This window comes from Tribolium castaneum, chromosome 10 (assembly GCF_031307605.1).
Source record: "Tribolium castaneum strain GA2 chromosome 10, icTriCast1.1, whole genome shotgun sequence".
Taxonomy (NCBI): domain Eukaryota; kingdom Metazoa; phylum Arthropoda; class Insecta; order Coleoptera; family Tenebrionidae; genus Tribolium; species Tribolium castaneum.
The window spans coordinates 1,526,613-1,543,854 of NC_087403.1; the positions used below are offsets into that span (position 1 = coordinate 1,526,613).

A 17,242-nucleotide genomic window follows, 5' to 3' on the forward strand; every position below is an offset into this window, starting at 1 on the left:
TACAAGCTAATGGTCCAACTTCACTGTTGTAAAGTGAAAACTTTCTACATTAATCTATTACAGAGGAGAGCCGTCTTAGCAGAACATGTGGCTGGAAAAGTTCTTTTGCTGCAATCAACCACACGTCATGCGTGATGTCTAACTGTTACCTCCGGATTTTCTCTCAAGAGTCTCCAGGCATTTAATATTCATCGACGACGGCGCTTGCACTCAAATTACTGTTTTAAGTCCAATGATGGCGACGATGCCCTAACACAATTATTGTTTTGTCACTTACAACTAGTTACCCAAAACCAATTAAATAGTTTAATTGACAATTAAGTCGGCTTAGCATGATAATACGATTGCATTTAATTTTACTGTTATTTTACTGTCAGTCAACAATTAACTAAACTGTTTATTTTACCAATCCCAAATCGCAGCTGAACTTGCTACGCATATAATTAATTACAACACGTGAACTCGATACTAACGCCTCCAGCACGGGAGACGATTTTTTAAATTTCAGACTATCCCCTCTGGATCTTACACGATACAGCTGCGAAAGGACTTTAAGGATTTGACCTACGCACCTATTACAATTTATTACCAACAGACTCCACATATCGAAATTTTCTGCACAGAAATATGCGGATAACGGGGCAATAACAGAAACTCAAGTATTTGGGTCGACTCCTTAAGAATGCTCTTTTAGCTTGTCTTGTTCTTTCCGCTCATTTACCTTAATTGCTTTTATTTAATTTTTAATAACTCACAGGATTTTATTCTTGTACTTTTTACCTTCGGGCTAATTCTCTTTTAGAAGTGATTATCTTTTATTATTATTGTACGGAGGTGGAAAGGATCCTACTTAAGGAGATATGTGAAAACATTTGCCCTAATCTTACATTGTCCCTTTACGTGCTCGTGCCACCACAACCAATTCCTCTAATTAAATTACCTTCCCCACAACAAAACATTTTCTTCAATTTCGAATTAATTAATTATAAAAAGCTCATCTTTTTTCGACATTAAAAGAACCCCGTAATGAACCAAAATAAAAACACTGAAAAGATTTTATAAACCGAGTTCGCTAAAACCGTGTACTTTTCAATTAGACATCACTTCGAGCTAAAGTATAAATTCAGGGATATAGAAGGAGAAATAAATTCCTGCCAAAGAAACAAAGATAATCTCTGCGACCGTCAATACTCAGCTGCACTCTAAAAATAAAACCCGTTGAAACCATGAATAAGGTGTGTAAAAATAAGTAGCTGCGCCTTTTTAATCCATGTCCGAGCTAATTAATCACAACGACGAAAAATAAATCAAAACTAACGATGTTCAACAACGAGAACACGAATAACGATTCGGCAAAAAATGTGCGGACATAGCTGAAATATTTACATGACGGTTTTTAATAAATTAGAGTGTGCTCTTGTAGATACGCAATTAATTATGTGAGTTTTTTAATTACGGCGGATCGATGATTTTGGCAATTAGTGGCCGTCGCATAAATTGAGTAAAACTTGCAAATTCGACTGCAGTTATTATTAGCGAGCGCAATTAATATTCATGGAATTTGGTTGGTAATTTTTTAGCGGGTAATGCAATTTCCTAGTAGTGAATGGTGTCTTCCTGCGCGTAACAGTATAAAAAGAAGTTCAATCAAGATTAGAGAGCAAAGAAATTGGGTTAGAACAGGACACGGTGTGTAAAAAGTGTATAAAAAGGCAGGCGCAAGCCGGCGTTTAAGTGCAAAGAGGGTGATTGATAATATAAAGTGATTGATTGAATGTAAACTCGTTGTTCTCTTAGTTAAAGCTCGATTCTTTTAAATGCGTGATGTAAATGCACGGGAATGTATAATGACTCCCCTTATCGGTCATCAACCCGATGGTCTCACTTTTACATTCCCGTTCCGGTTGCACGAGAAAATTCTATTTCCTGTCCGACGATCACTTAATAGAAAATACTTTTCAAAATCGTTTGTTTTCAATTAGGATTTAATGAAGAAAACGCGCACTGTGATTATGGCGCAGCGTTACGAACAGGAAAATTGGAAAATGAGATTAGTTCTATATTTGCGTTTTTCGAACCAATTTGTTGCTTTGTTTGCTTTTCTACTGCCAACTGAAATTAACGAATCTTCAACTTTCTCGAAGGTCAGGATCACAAACGCAATTAACCTTCAACGTTTTCGTTTCCGGCCGTTGCCCGGTATTAATAACTCCTTCACAAGCACACAGTAGACTGAAACAGACAGTATTAAAACGCTTTCGTTTGTTTACACGTGCTTGAGAGCTCCTTATTAATGTATCGATCGACTCAATTTTTGGCACTAAATCATCGACTTCGATTTATTGGAAAACTTTGTACGCTCTAACTAATATCAATTAAGCCAACAAGGGCTCCAGATGATTTACCTGAAATTTTCAATAAACTACGCGACATACCAAATTCCTACTGAAATAACGCTCGAGTTACTAATCGAGTCGAGGAACTAGAAATAAAGAATGTCGCGGGAAGGAAGGAAAGTATCATATAAGAATGAAGTACTCTGGGGTGTTGTAAGGCAAGTTCTGCGTTGTCGAATATACGGGAAATCATCAGCAACAACTCCGCAGTGTCTGGGAATAGAACTCCACATAAAAAATTGCCGTAATAACAGGAATATGTGTCTCTAACCAGAAAGGTCACTACTCGTGGGAATTTTAATTGGCTAGGGCCTGCGGCAGAGTCATTCCACCACAATAATACTTTCATACAGCAGCACCCGCACGTGTAAAACAAATTAAAAAAATCACGAGTACTTAGAGACCTGCTATCGACTCATAACTCCCGATAAGGCAATTTCAGCAATTCACCCGTTGTAAACTCACAAGTGCCACTTTCGTTTATCAATTAATTACAGTCTCGTCGAACAAATAAAATACATTGTTTCAAGCCGAGAACTCTCGACTCTTTTTACTACGTAACGCGAAGATTTCATAATCGTAGCCATGTCAGCATCCGGCCAGAATTAACTCGACAATTTATATTCCACGCAAGCTTTCTAACTCCAACATTTTGTATAACAATATTAGTTAATGATTGATACAAAATTACGAAACAACTTGGAGACGTTCCAAGTTGGATCTATTGCAATCTAATAGTAAACAAATTTGAATGACAGCTTTAATAATATTTTTATGCCAGAATTAATCTACGATCTGATGTAGCGATCGATGCCCAAACCACCAAATTCTACACCGATAAAATACCAAAAGTTGCAAATTGTTTTAAAACGGCCAAATTTTTTACTTGTGCTATTTATAACACTGATGGAACGTCACGTATTTCTTGCGCAGATTGATACAATTAAAAGTAAATTCGGTCTGGCACAAGTCGAAGCAATTAACCCCCAAATCTATTTTAAGAATGTTTCGTACTTTTTCGATCAATTAAAAAGTTTCTTTTAACACAGCAAACGTTACATTACTTGACATAATCCCGTAATTGTTCGATCGATTTAAAAAAACTGCACCCTCCTGCTGCGATCATTAATATAATCATTTAAGACCATTACTTCAGCATCAGTGCTCTTTCCTCTTTATTTGGAATTCAAGAGATAAGAGATAATGCTCAAATTTCAAGAATCGTTTCACGATTTAGTACATCCAAGTATAATAGTTTTTTAAATACGAATTTTTTCACAACAAATCATTAAAGTATAGAGAATCGGATTATTAGTCCTTGAACTGGTCTCAGTTTGAAGAAATTGAGGTAAAAGCGACTGCGAAAACGCCAGTAAGGCTCTTATTTCCGGCACCAGATAAAAGATAAGTGACCCTTTTTAAAAACTTTGTTGTAATCTGACTTCAGTGCAGCTAAAGGTTGCCAAATTTCTGAAAAAATAGCATCGTATCGCGGGTAAAAATGGTGGATGCGCCGGGAGAAACTATTAAATTGAAAAATTCGTCAATAACATTTGTTAAAACTGTTATTGTTTTCTATCCAGTGAAACCCACTTTGTAGCCTGGTCAAGTGTTTTGCTCGTGTTGTTACTCACAACATGCAATAAATGGATATAAACTCGTTTGGCTCATTTTCGGGACGGATTTAATTTTGTTTGTCAGAAAAGCACTGTGCACGAGTTTAGTGTTATGTATTACATGTTGAAGAGATAATCTTGACGTTCGTCTTTATTACGATTAATGGTCTAGATAGACTGGTATAAAAATTGTTTCGATCGTTGAGCGTTGTTGCATTGCAACAAACTGCTGAGCAGTCTGCAGTTTAGAGAATAGTTGTTAACTTCAACGGTTAGAGCTTGAACTTCTCGATCTGATTACTGTTTGGGCCATCAAAGCAAATCACGATGGCCATCGATTAAAGCGCTGTGACAGCAGTAAAAACCCGCTGTGTAAACAGCAGTCTAAAATAACAAAAACTAACTGATTTCAAAACTGATTAAATAATTGTGTGCCCGGCGCATCCACCATTTCGCCTCCGCGTAGGTGTATACTAATAAATTGGAAATAAATTTTTCGGGGCTATTATACTAGTGAAATGGACTGCTAGTGAGGTGTGTATTTGGCATTGTGCATGCAAGGAAATAATAAAGTATTGCCTCGAATGAAATCGATTTAAGTACATCCGTTTTTCCTTTTTTCCCGAAGCACTCCTAATATCATTTGTATAAAAGTATTTCCACGGCAAGCTCTTAATGTTGATTGTCATTCATTACGTGGTGCATGTCGTAACGTATTTTGTCGCGCTTTACGCTAAGTATAATTAAATCATTAAAAAGTAGCGCTTCCTCAAAATTTAACACGTTAGCAAAATTCCTTGAACATTTGTAAAATACTTTAGTCGGAAGTTAAATACATTCTAAATATTAAATCTCCTTTAATCCGAGACGACGCGCGTTATCAAGCCGAGGGTAGTTAATTATCCCCCTTATCTCTCTAATTTAATAAAAAAACTTAAAAACTTAATAGAACAAAATGTTGCGATATTTATTAGAACAGGCGGTAGTTTTATTAATAAAGTTAAATTAAAAAACTTTTACCTCATGCCGTAACTGAATATCCAATTAACATGAAATAATAATTGAGATAAATTTTTCAAAAAAAGAGTATACATTTCATCGGAAAATTAAATTATTACACGTCATCAATAATTCATCCGTAATATTTCCATATTATTCTAAAAATGGTGCTCTTTATTTGATTAAGCCAAATGAAAGCTCTCAGTGTCACCGAGCTTTTAATGTCAATAACATTTGCAGTGGAAGTGAATTTTTAATTAATTTTAAAAAACGAAACGCTTCCAAAGAAAGTTTGAAATATGGCAAAAAGTGTTTCCCGAACCACGAAACTTCATTTATTTACATTTATTTCTTGCGATAAATTGTGGAAAATATGTTTATCGAACAAATACTCCAAATCGTAAAATTTTTATCGATAAACGAAACGCTAATTATTATAGATTTTGCATTAGTTTGCTAATGCGTTCAACAGATGTTGCCAGAAAAATTGGAACTGTTTTAGTTGCTTTGTTATAGGAGAGTCTCAAACTGAATACAAATAAATAATAAAGCAAGTAAGTTTAATTTGTAAGCAATTGGGCGAAATATCACAACTTTATTCAATCCTGTGCCGATAAAAAAGTCGAATTATGTCACCACTATGAAACATTTATTTTTAAAGCTTGATAAACATATATTTGAATTTTGAGCTGTTTGCGCGTAAATGACATGCGGCATCTCCCATCAGCCCTCTTCCGTTGGTAATCCTCGCAAATGGCATTTTTATATAATCGTATCCGCTGTGTATTACGTCCAATAACAAAACTGACAATATATTCATATATTCGTATTGTATTTATAAATCACGGCGCCGTACATCATAAAAGCTTTATTTAACAACTGATAAATGAATATTGATAGCTTCCATAAATGCGTATGAAAAGTATTATTTCGAAAGTGATTTTTCGAAAATGCATTTCCACGAGCAAGCCGCTACACGCCGAGAATTAAATCGTTATCTCTCGTCAAGTAAACGGCGACGTTATCATTAATTTTCGTCAAAATAAAGTGTTCCCATATGGTCACTCTGACGCGGCACATTCAAAATCATTTAGGTCATTTAATGGAAGCAATGTTGGCAGTTTCCATCTAATGATTGCGAACGCACAAACTACAATTATGTATTTGCGTTTTATTAATGGGCCAAGGGAGAATATACGGTCGAGGGTAATATATAACTTGTACATTTCTAACAGTCTCCCAGGTCATTTTAAATTTGCTTCAGAAATTCTTCTTCATAAAGCAACAACAATAAATTTTCTTTACCAAAAATATTTGCACGATAAATTAGAGAAAACTCATCAAACTTTGCCAAACTCGGAAACTAACTTCCGAAATGAATATTCTCACAATTAGACAATTAGGAGCTACGGTATCAAGGACACAGTTCCGAAACCACACATCAAAAGACGCAGGGAAGAAGGAAATATCAAAGAAATGCATATAAAATACCTGTGTATTCTCTAGAGTCTCCAAAACCGATTTTTTGAAAGGAACCGTTTACTCTAAATGCAAATTGCAATTGAAATACGTGCTGACAGCTGACGAATTTATAATTAAGAATTTGGAGATCAAAGAGCTTCACGTATTAGATTCATAAACGGCGATGAGCTGCATCGATCGGCTTTATTTTTATACTCTATCTTTAATAAATTATGAATAAGAAAAGCATTTCTGACAAAGGAACAGCTCGCAAAAACAGAAAGGCTAGCCTGGAATTCATCCATTATTATTAAAATGATCCCCATATCAAATTTTAAATTTAGCAGTAATCAATTCCACCTTTTATTTGTACAAAACGTTATTTATTCCCGGTTGCACCCGTGTAAAATATATTTGCCAAAACCATCCATTTCAAACCAATTTTAAACTTTAGATAAATATAATTACGTTTGTTGACTCGACCAATTTCCCCCCAAGTAATTTGCTTTGGTAAATAAAAAAATTAAGCGGGTTTGGTCTTGTTCACTGTAACGAAAACTGAATCGCTTGATAAATAAAGAAAATTAAAGCGTTCAAGCGAGGCATTTTTGTTGTTTAGTTGTTCGCCGTCAGTGGCTATACGTCCAAAGCAATTTTTCGATGCCTTTCACCCCTCCGTCATCATTAGTTTTGACGCTAATGACATGTAATTTTATATATCGTTTTATTCATCTGTGGCGAGTTAGGCTTTCTAATTAAACCTTTCGGTCTGAGGGGACCCTCGAGCTTATAAAACCGAAACTGTAAATTGGATGCACTTTCAGCCGGGATATTATGGAGAAACCGAGACACCTGTTTTGTCAAATTGTTAGCAGATTTTTCAAACGTGCATTTCCAATGTTACAGTGGTTTATCTGTGGTTCAAAATCCGACTAACGTTTGAAAAGCGATTATTCCGATATGTTTAATTAAATTTAAATAGGGAATAATTTTAATATTAATTTACAATAGTCAAAAATGGTGGAGGCGCTGGGATACAGCTCCAATTTATTTATTCATTTTGTTCAAACATTGTTTGTTGTCAAAATTAATAAATCAATATAATAAAATGGTTTATATTTTCAAGTGGCGCAAACATAAAAGTAGTTATTGATTAGTTTAATTTTCAGCGGCGAGGATTTATGTTCCTCTACACCACTGAGACGTGTGTGATACTTTTGTGTTACGTTATAGTCGTGTTAAATGTCAAGTTATTGCGGTTTTTAATGGCCGTAATTTTTATTACGTTTTCCTGCAATTAAAAATTTTTACCAAAATATAATCTTTCGACGTACTAAATTACAATTAGGTAGGTGAAATTGCGACCCGGTGGAGTAATAAACAGTTGTTATACAGGCCAGTGAAAGAGAGAAAAAAATCTGAGTAAAATCTACATTTAGTTAAAAATAATCACTTTGTACTCTTAGCGAGTTCCAAAAATGAATAAAACCATATGGGTGAAATTATATTTTCATGGATTTAGCAAGTTTGAAATATAGGGCAGATGCATAGTTAATATTTTCGAGAAGTCGGTTGCAACTAAGTTTGCAATGAATACCTCGTGTAATAATTTGCATATACAGGCAACGAGTCTTTCATATTTTAATATTTGCCGAAATTATGCTAATGAGACATCGATTTTAATCTAAAGCAGCGCCATAAATTCAAATCCGACTTACCTTCAATGTAGTGCTGTCGAGGTTTGTGCATCAGATCTGAAACAAGAAGAGTTGCTAATTTCGTATTTTTCCAAACGGGAACTCGAATAAAGACATCAGTAAGAGGGTAAACATGTTTACGTGAGTGGCAAATCTGCATTTGGTGCAGAGATTCGAAAAAGGATTCTCTCGAAAATGCTTGTCGATTTAACCGAGAGAACAATGATACTAAGTAGTGAAAGAAGTGCAATAAGTGCAAATGTGTTTGTAACAAACACTAATGCATATGCGGACTGTGTTCGAGGCTAATTAAAAGCGCTGCCACCATCTCACGTCTTTATTACCGCAATAAATTACCATTTGTTTCACTGTGGAGCCGTGAGGACTTTTTTCAAATACGCATAAAATTAGAGCGAGTTTATGGCCCCTGGCTAGAATAGCCCGTCACAATAATTGTTTCCAGAAATTCCCCCAAGACGTAATGTTTTACATGTTGACAGACAAAGCGAGAGCTGAAAAAATTTTCAATTTTTATTTTTCGAACTTGTCTCAAGGGGACGACTTCCAACCCCGAAACATTTGGCTGCTGCCACATTACGTGACACAAAACTCCAGTTATCTAAATTGAAATTAAATCAATTGGCACGGATTAAAACTGCTTTATCATGCAGTCCATAATCGCTAGAACTTGTTTGGAGCTTCGGTTACTTGTCTTCCCAGATAGGTATCCCAATTTCTGCGTATCACAAGCAATTAATCTCGCTCAGATGGAACCACCACATGTCGATAAACCGACGTGATCCGATAAATATTTTTGTTTGTGTGGACGTATTTTAAGATTGAACGCGGATGAAGATAAAATTTGCGGTATAATTTTTCAGTGTCATTCCGTATGTTCAGGTAACCTGAAATTAGTTGGGTTATTTTCGTAATAAATGTCTCGGTGATAAATCTTTTGTTACGTTGAGAGCTACGATGTTATCAAGAGACCCGAAGAAAATCAATTTCATGGCTATAAACCGAATCAATCAGCTAGGGAAATTATTGTAATTTATTTATGCATTGTCCGTTTATTACATATTTAAATGCGATTTATGTAAAGTATGTCTGATTGGAGAAAAGGGGTGTAGTCGGAATGTATCGATCACCAAATAAATCTCGAGACCGTAAATAAAATATTGTCAGAATTTGGGATAATCGAGATTACTCCAGATAACTTCACAATTGAGGAATGTTCTAAAGTAACTTCATCAAAAAGTAATTAAAGTTTATTTTGAAAGAAAATGAGATGCCGTTCGAAAGCATTTTTTGAGTTATGGAATTGATGTTGTCATTGAACGATTAGGCTTAAGTACGTTTGTTGGATGCATTTCGTGAAAGCCATAAAAGCTTTTGTGTGTGTCGAGTGAAACTTCATCAAAATAAAAGTAACTTTTATTTACAATAGCAATAAAACTGATTGGGCACTTCACGCCTTAACAATATGCTTTTATGCAAAGTTGAGTGACATAAGCGAAATGAGAAAACTTGGAAAAGTGGAATATAACGGTAGAGAAAGTGCGGATTAGATCTAAAGCTGTGTAAGCTAAAATGCTACGATATGAACTTATAGAAGCTGCTTCGAAACGATAAGTCACTGTAATAAACTGAAGATGCGGCAGCATTTTCAAACAGACACTTACATCAAGAAATGGAAAGTTTCTCGGCTGATTTACGAACTTATCCGCCTTTATTCGACCAAACCGGACACAAAAGCTTCACATTTAACATAAACTGTTTTCAAATTTCTCAACTCGAGCAATTCCCGTTTAAGCGTCTTTTGTAAAAAGTCGGATCAGAATAGAACCTATCAGCTCGTTCTTTTTAAACCATATAGTTATCGGTTTTTACACGATTGTGTTCTATACACAAAACAATTTTTACTCGCACATCGCGGAAAATATGTTCCCATACACGAGCCAGACTGAAGCACTTTATTTTCCACCACTGCTTACAATATAATTTCAAAGCAAAAAAATCTTTTATCTTCCACAAGCAAGCTGAAAGCCTTTCAATTCAAACTTCAAAACCATGTATACATTATTCTAACGCAACTACGAAATATCAATTAAATTAAATCGTTCTAATGCCCAGAGCGAGGCATTTTTTACCGAACATAATTAACGTTATCCTCTGACTGAATAAGAGCACATTCAATTTATACTTCTATAAGGTAAAATAGCTTAAGGAAAACCAAGATCAGAGCCCTTACTCAAAACGATCTCCCGTTAGCGTTGAGCGTCATGAGCAGGTTAATAAAGGAGAAGATGAATTGTTATATTGCCTCGAGGAGGTTATATTTCTCATGCAAGTGTCTCAAGTTATTTGCTTAATATGAGCATAAGAAACACCCACCTTAATAATTGCTCCACTGGACTCTAAACGATAGTAAAAACATTTCCACTCTCCGTCTCACATGCAAAGGCGCTAAGCGCGTCTAAGTTGAGTTTTCGCAAATGCAAATTTCGCAGCAAGCTTTCACGAGCTCCACTACTTTTATTGGAAAAGGGAAAAATGGTGTGTCTTGACAATGGCGGGATATTTGTTTATTTACGAGGCATTGTTTGTCGAGATAAAAGTTGGACGTTTAGCTTTAGATTAGTCGATAAAAACAATAATTATGATGATATATGAGCTATTTAATGGAAAAGCTCCGTTGAAAGCGTAAGCTGGGCAACATCAGGTTTCAAAAACGTAAATATTTTCAATTGTGCTTTTTGGAGCTATACATTAGCAAACCGGACAGTGGAAGGGTGAATAGGGAACACATAAACCGACACGTGCTACACAGTGCCATTATATAGACATCACGATTTATACGATAAGGGTGATCGATGTGCATGGACGCCTGATTACTTCTATCTACGAACTCACTATTTACACCCTCTCCACACAATGCGTACCTAACTGAAATACCCGTCAATAATTATTGGCTTGCATGCAAGAAAATCGATATTAATTAATAAAGCGAAAGCTCAAGAACCTCGACCGCGAGTCGATCCGGCGCGTTTATCCCACCAACCAACTGTCGATAAACGAATTAAAATATATACTGTTATCAAGCCCATAAACAAACTTTGAAAACAGCCCGACTGTCCTTCATGTTGTAAATTGGTCCGGGCATATCGAACACGAAATTTATGTCTCTGCATGGTTTTTGGTTCATTAATCCGATTTCAGCCGGCTTTCCGATAACAACTGATCGCTTAAAATTGTTTCGTGCAGCTGGAAATTTATTCTATTAAAAGAAAGTAATCAACAGCGATCTTTGGTTAGCGATTCGACTCGTGTTGGAAACAGATTTATTTAAATTGGGTATTAAGTCAATTATGAGACATTACACCGTGTCAGCAGCACGTGAGTCCATTAATTTTCGTAAAGACAAAAACAGTTGGCGTTGTTCTTGCATCCACGTAAGGGGCAAAGAGTTGATGAGAGAACGGCGAAAAGGCGACGTGACGAATGTGCTTCCACAGCTTGACCTCACTCTAAGACTTTAAAACGTCTCTCTAACATTTTTATTTATGAGTTATTACTTAAAAAATGCGCGACTTTCAAAGCTGAGGAAGCGAATAGAAGATAAGGACCATTATACAAACAACTCTATTGACCAGAAAGACGCCAAGAGCCCACATTCGCTCAAAAGAAATAAATCTTCAAACGAAAATGTGCCAGTTGAAAGTTAGCACACTCGCCGGAATGTTTCAAGCTTATTAAAATTATATTCGACTTAGAGTCTTAGAGTTATTTTAAATTTCCCGCATTCCGCACTCTAATAACTTTCAAATAATTTCATTTAGAAACGTATTAACTTCAACTTAATTTTGAGTTAATATTACCTGTGGCGTACCTAATATTAACCATGCATAAGTCCGTGATGTTCGTGCTCACGCCTGACTTGTGCTATGATACAATATCAGGCGATTAGTTCTACCTAGACCCCTAAACTTGGGAGAAAGCGCTACGCAGCTTGGCAATTACCAAAGCTACAACGGACGATGCTTAATCAAGAACTTCTAATGACACACCTATTAACTAAATTAACAAACTCGTGTAACCGATTAACGGTGTCACCATAAACGCTACTCCCACACTGCAGCAATATTACAGAACTAGAAGCAATAACCAGCATTTTTCGCAACTGCATTCAAGCTAATTCACACGCTATTTTTATACATCCCGTTATCCATCGGGGTTTTGTATTTTTTACAAAACTACAAATCAGGTCCATACGTGCCACAAACATCTACTAAAGTGCAGAAATATAACATTTAGCGTTTTTCCTCAAACTCCCGGTAGGATTATTTCGAAGTTGTCCTTTATTTAAATGATTTGTTCTAAGTTAAATGAGATAGTTTGTTCTTTAATTTATAAAAAATGCACGTCTTTACTTAAAAGAATGTATTTTTTGCGGTTGAATTCCAATAAGTCTAATTTCTTGATATCTCGAACTTCTGGAGCACGGCTTATGCCGGAAAGGTGGGATTCCATATGATATTTTCTTATCTTTGATTTGATTAGTATAGTGTGCGTCCTGTGTGTTAGGACAGGTTTGGGTGAAGAAAAATAAAGTTTTGTTGAAAGTGTTTTATTTAGTTCGTTGCATGTTTAACAGAATTAAAAAAAATAACACCGTGTGTCTTTTTTTAAATGTGCAACCTGTTTCGCTCTTATATCTGCGAATTTTCAAGCAGCCGGGCCGTCTAGTTTCCATGCGGTCGTTCTGTTCGTAAGTTATTGAAATAAAAATCAATGTTGTGTTGTATGTGGCCGATTTAAGTGAAAGTACAATATCATAAATAAATGTAGGTAGTGTGGAAGTTATGTTTGGTCTAGTTGCGAGCGCATGTTCTGGCAAATGTGCAAACTACAAGCAAACATCGAAACTTTGAGTAAACATGCAGACATAAAAACATTTCAACGTACAGTTGAAGTATAGTAGAATCCCGGAGACCAATACGAAAACCACAACGAGTAAGACTAAAATGAGCAGGAGGATAGTGGGCCGACACCAGGAGATTAAGCAGGAGTTCCTGTTCGAAGGAGTGGTGGTCGTCGACCTCGAGCCGAAGCACCAACCACACGAGTATGATTCAGCAGGAGCCGCTTCCTGCCCTCGTCGCAGGACGCTACTATCGCCCGCTGCGTTCACCACAACGCCGGGATACACGTTCGCCCTGAAACCGTCAACTTGAGCCCGAATCGGAGGCGGTTTCGGGATTCCTCAGTGCAGGTTAAATGTGACTTTAACCTGGAGTGAGGAACGAGCGCGGACCTGGGGATGAAGCCGTCCTCGTCCTCGTCGGCCCGGAGCGTGGCGTCGTTGTAGACGCCGTAGGAGGCCACCATGCTCGCCGCCGACTGGGGGCCGTTCGTGTACCTCATGGCGGGTTCAGCCGCTCCTGCAGACTTCGACCAGCACCAGCAGGAATGTCTCTGTTCTTTATCGACCGTCGCGGCCGAACTGCTGCCATATGTGGTAGTTTCCCTTACGTACCAAGAGTCACTATACGTCTGGGGCGATTTAGACTGACGGCAATTCGTATTGTCACGTGTCGCGTAGTAATTCGTATTTATTCCCGTTTCTCCTTTGTAATTAATTTTGTTAGCGCTCAAAACCATTCTTCACACATTTTTCACTTTTGTTTTATCGCCGCGAAGACATCACAAACGTAAACGTATGTAACGCAACATTTTTGTCGTACAACAACAAATTAAAGGTTTTTAAGCACATGACCGGTAGTTTTTGCTTAGCGCCATTCCTTTTCCAGCATCTGCAAAATAAACACATGGGAATCGTTATTAAGGAAATGCAGCTAATTAACATCCACTCTCGCCGGCCAAAAAATCAACAATAAAACGCAAATTTTTCATTTAATTAAAAATAGTTGGCTCGCTGCTCTCTCAAACGGGACTTCCTTGCATTCGAGGGCGCGTAAAAAATTGATTTTGTGTATTTTTAGCGAAATATTTTAGAGTCAATAATGCCGGGTAATAGGTAATTTTATTTCAATCAAAATCCGTGATGTTTCCTCGTTCGAACTCGTCCCCGATTTCGCGACCTGACAACATCCAGACTTACATTTATTCCAAATGTTTGTACAAGAAAAGTATACAAGAACGCATTTTAAATAAGTTTAATAAAAAGAAACAACAAATTCTGTTTATTTTATATTGAAACGAGTATCTCGTGCCGCCAGTATTAGATGTAATTTTAACTCATCGGACCGTTAAAAGGTGGGGCTGCGCTTAATAAATAAACTTAAAAAGTCGGATATTTAATTGAAACGACGCTCCTACGAAACTAAAAATTCTGTTGATTTAATAATCACGTTATTAATTGAACAACTTTGTTCAGGGTTAAGTAACGCAGCACATTTCCGCTTCCCTGTGTAACTTTAAAAACTACTTGACACGATGAGTAATGCTACCTTTATTTCACCACGTTATCAGCAAGCATGATATTCGTGCTGTTACTTTTATCACAGCTTTGATAATTACTCGATTTTTAAACATTATACTTTCGGGGTGGTAAATTGCGAACTTGATCTCATTCCGTGTTCAGCATTTGTTTTTTGAATCGATTCCGGTAAACACATGTTGAGTGGTTAGATTGTTTCTCTTTTAATTAGTGATCGAGAATGTAATTGTTTGGTGTCCGGCCAGATTTGGAATTTCTGTGAGGTGATTTGTCCCGGTTTGTAACTTAATTAAAAACGATTGCTGTTTAGGATGGAATTTATATGTATGGGGAGAAGTCGTATAAACTACGTGCAGATTCATGTAAGAATCTAGCGCGCCACCTGATATCGGTGTCCCGAAACTCGTTAACATGCTGTCATGTTGACTGTCATGCTGTTTTACTTAACACGAATAAACGAAATATATCACAAGGGTCTGTCGAGTTTTCGACTAAGAACTTGAGATAAGGAAAGAAATTAATTAAAATGTCGCTGCTGTAATATCACTACAAGTTAAATATTTATTGTTTGTAATAATTTTTCAGCTGGCAATTAAAACAATTTCAAAATCCCAGCTGTTAAGTCTTGATTAAATTGTATCACTATCTCGTAGATTGCATTTTGCGGAGATAATACATCACAATAGAAAATTGCCGTATTATAAAGCTTTAGTGGCCGATAAAATAAAATTCTACCTTAAACCTTCAAATGAAAAGTATTCATCAATATATCTCTCGAGCATAGTGCAGCTTTATCGCAACATGTAACAAACACAAAAACTACAAAGTTGCGATGAGAGTATCCTAGGACAGATAACATTATCCGTGGAACGCTACAGAGGCTACGCTGATGCAGTTGCAGCTGTCATACATACACTATACGACAAAATTAATGACCAACAAACCCTTCGGCAATTTTCCCAAAATTAACACTCCAACAAAATTGGGCGATCAATAATTTTTAAATTCCGACATTGATTTATTCCCCGAGATAAATTTCGACGTTTGTTTTTTAAAAACTGCAATTACTCAAACTTTTTTCATTTACGTTCAATTTTCTTCAAGACGTTGCATCCCTCGAAAAATAACCTTCTGTCAGTCGTATTGATACATGTTTCACAATTTTTCATTTATCACAAAAGTGAAATAATTGAAAAAAGCAAAAGTACATCGGCGAAAATTTAATATTGTAGAGTGTTTACAAGAAAATGTATCATTTGTGGCTTTAGAGCCGTGAGATAAAGTATTTATGCGAAATCATATTTGTATTGATTCGAATTTGTCTGGTCCTGTTGGTTTTATTTGCTGTCGTTCAATAATTTTGTCGTCTATGTGACGAGACCGGTCGAGTGCTTTTTGGTTTTGTCTCGCCACGTCGCAATAAAAGGTGGCGTACTACATGTGTATGTCGCTGAAATAATCTTGTTACGCGCAAAATAAATAGTCGGGGCAGATAAATAGCGAGGTTCATCAAGTGTGGAGCTCATTAAGTCGTCTCTATGGTGCAATAGATTATTCGTTTTCGTAGTAGCGCAGGGACTGCGCTTCATTGATCAACGCTTATTGCTCTTCATTACAAGAGTGCAGCAGTGCGATCCCCGATTTCATCGCTATTCAAAGGAGCGAAATTTACGCGAATGAGCAGCATAACAGCATTCCGGACCACAATGGTGCCATAAGTATCGGATTCTTGCTCGGTCCGTGTATTTCCGCATCGACACATGTATCTTCCGAGCTGGCGCCCAGCGTCCCAGCCACTATACCGTGGCTTCCATCAATCTTGCTCTCCGTCACGGACCATTTATCTCCGTATTTTTCGCCTGTCCTTGCCTTACCTTGCAACCAAATGTTTCCAACTTCGAGAATTGCCGATCACGTATGTTCTTTTGTTTGCTTTTAAACAACCAAGAATAACCTTTTAAATATATTGAGCATATGGATGAAACGCCTGCGACCTACTGATAGCGCAGACACGAAACTAACCGGAACACCTACTTTTCTTCTTCCGCACTTCCCCAATTTAATTTTTTCACAATCAATACGCCCTACCCCAAGCCTCAACACGCGACTCTCTTCTACCCCACACAGACTCAATCGTTCCTCAAAGCCTACTTATGCCACGTATTAATAAAGAAAACTGCAAGTGACTCCCTATTCACATTTTCTGAAAAATAAAACCAAAACGTACAGCAATGTTGTATTTTCAACAGAATAATTTTGAAAAAGTTCTTTTAGCCAAGCTAAAGTGTAAAGTTACACGATTCATATTATGAACTTGATACATTTATAAAATGAAACACCAGTGTAGTTTTACCTTTTAGATCAAGGTAATTTTTTCCAAGAAAGTTTCCATTACGTCAGGTACTTTTATACGCCAATAATCTATTTTGACTTCCGAAATTGGAAATAAACACTTTTACTTGACTCGATTTTACGATCGGTAAATGCAAAGCATCTCAAATTTTATCGATCGAAAAACTGCTCCACAACTACAACAATATAAATTCATAATCAAATCGTCTATTCACATTTTCTGCCATAACGTATTATATATCTTGACGCTTCTCAGCTCAA

At 36.6% G+C, this 17,242-nt stretch overlaps 1 protein-coding gene across 15 annotated transcripts in view; it reads right to left on the reverse strand.

Moving 5' to 3' along the window:
* Positions 1 to 17,242, reverse strand: part of LOC100141763 (agrin) — a 100,371-nt gene that overhangs the window by 33,927 nt on the left and 49,202 nt on the right. For 8 of the 15 annotated variants that reach the window (XM_015980397.2, XM_064359279.1, XM_015980393.2 and 5 more), the window contains one exon: positions 8,191 to 8,226. In XM_015980397.2, coding sequence (XP_015835883.1) covers positions 8,191 to 8,226 — 36 coding nt within the window. Of the gene's footprint in view, positions 1 to 8,190; positions 8,227 to 13,134; positions 13,386 to 13,483; positions 13,983 to 17,242 lie in introns of all 15 variants that reach the window. The other 7 variants (XM_064359275.1, XM_064359278.1, XM_064359280.1 and 4 more) reach the window with 1 other exon arrangement.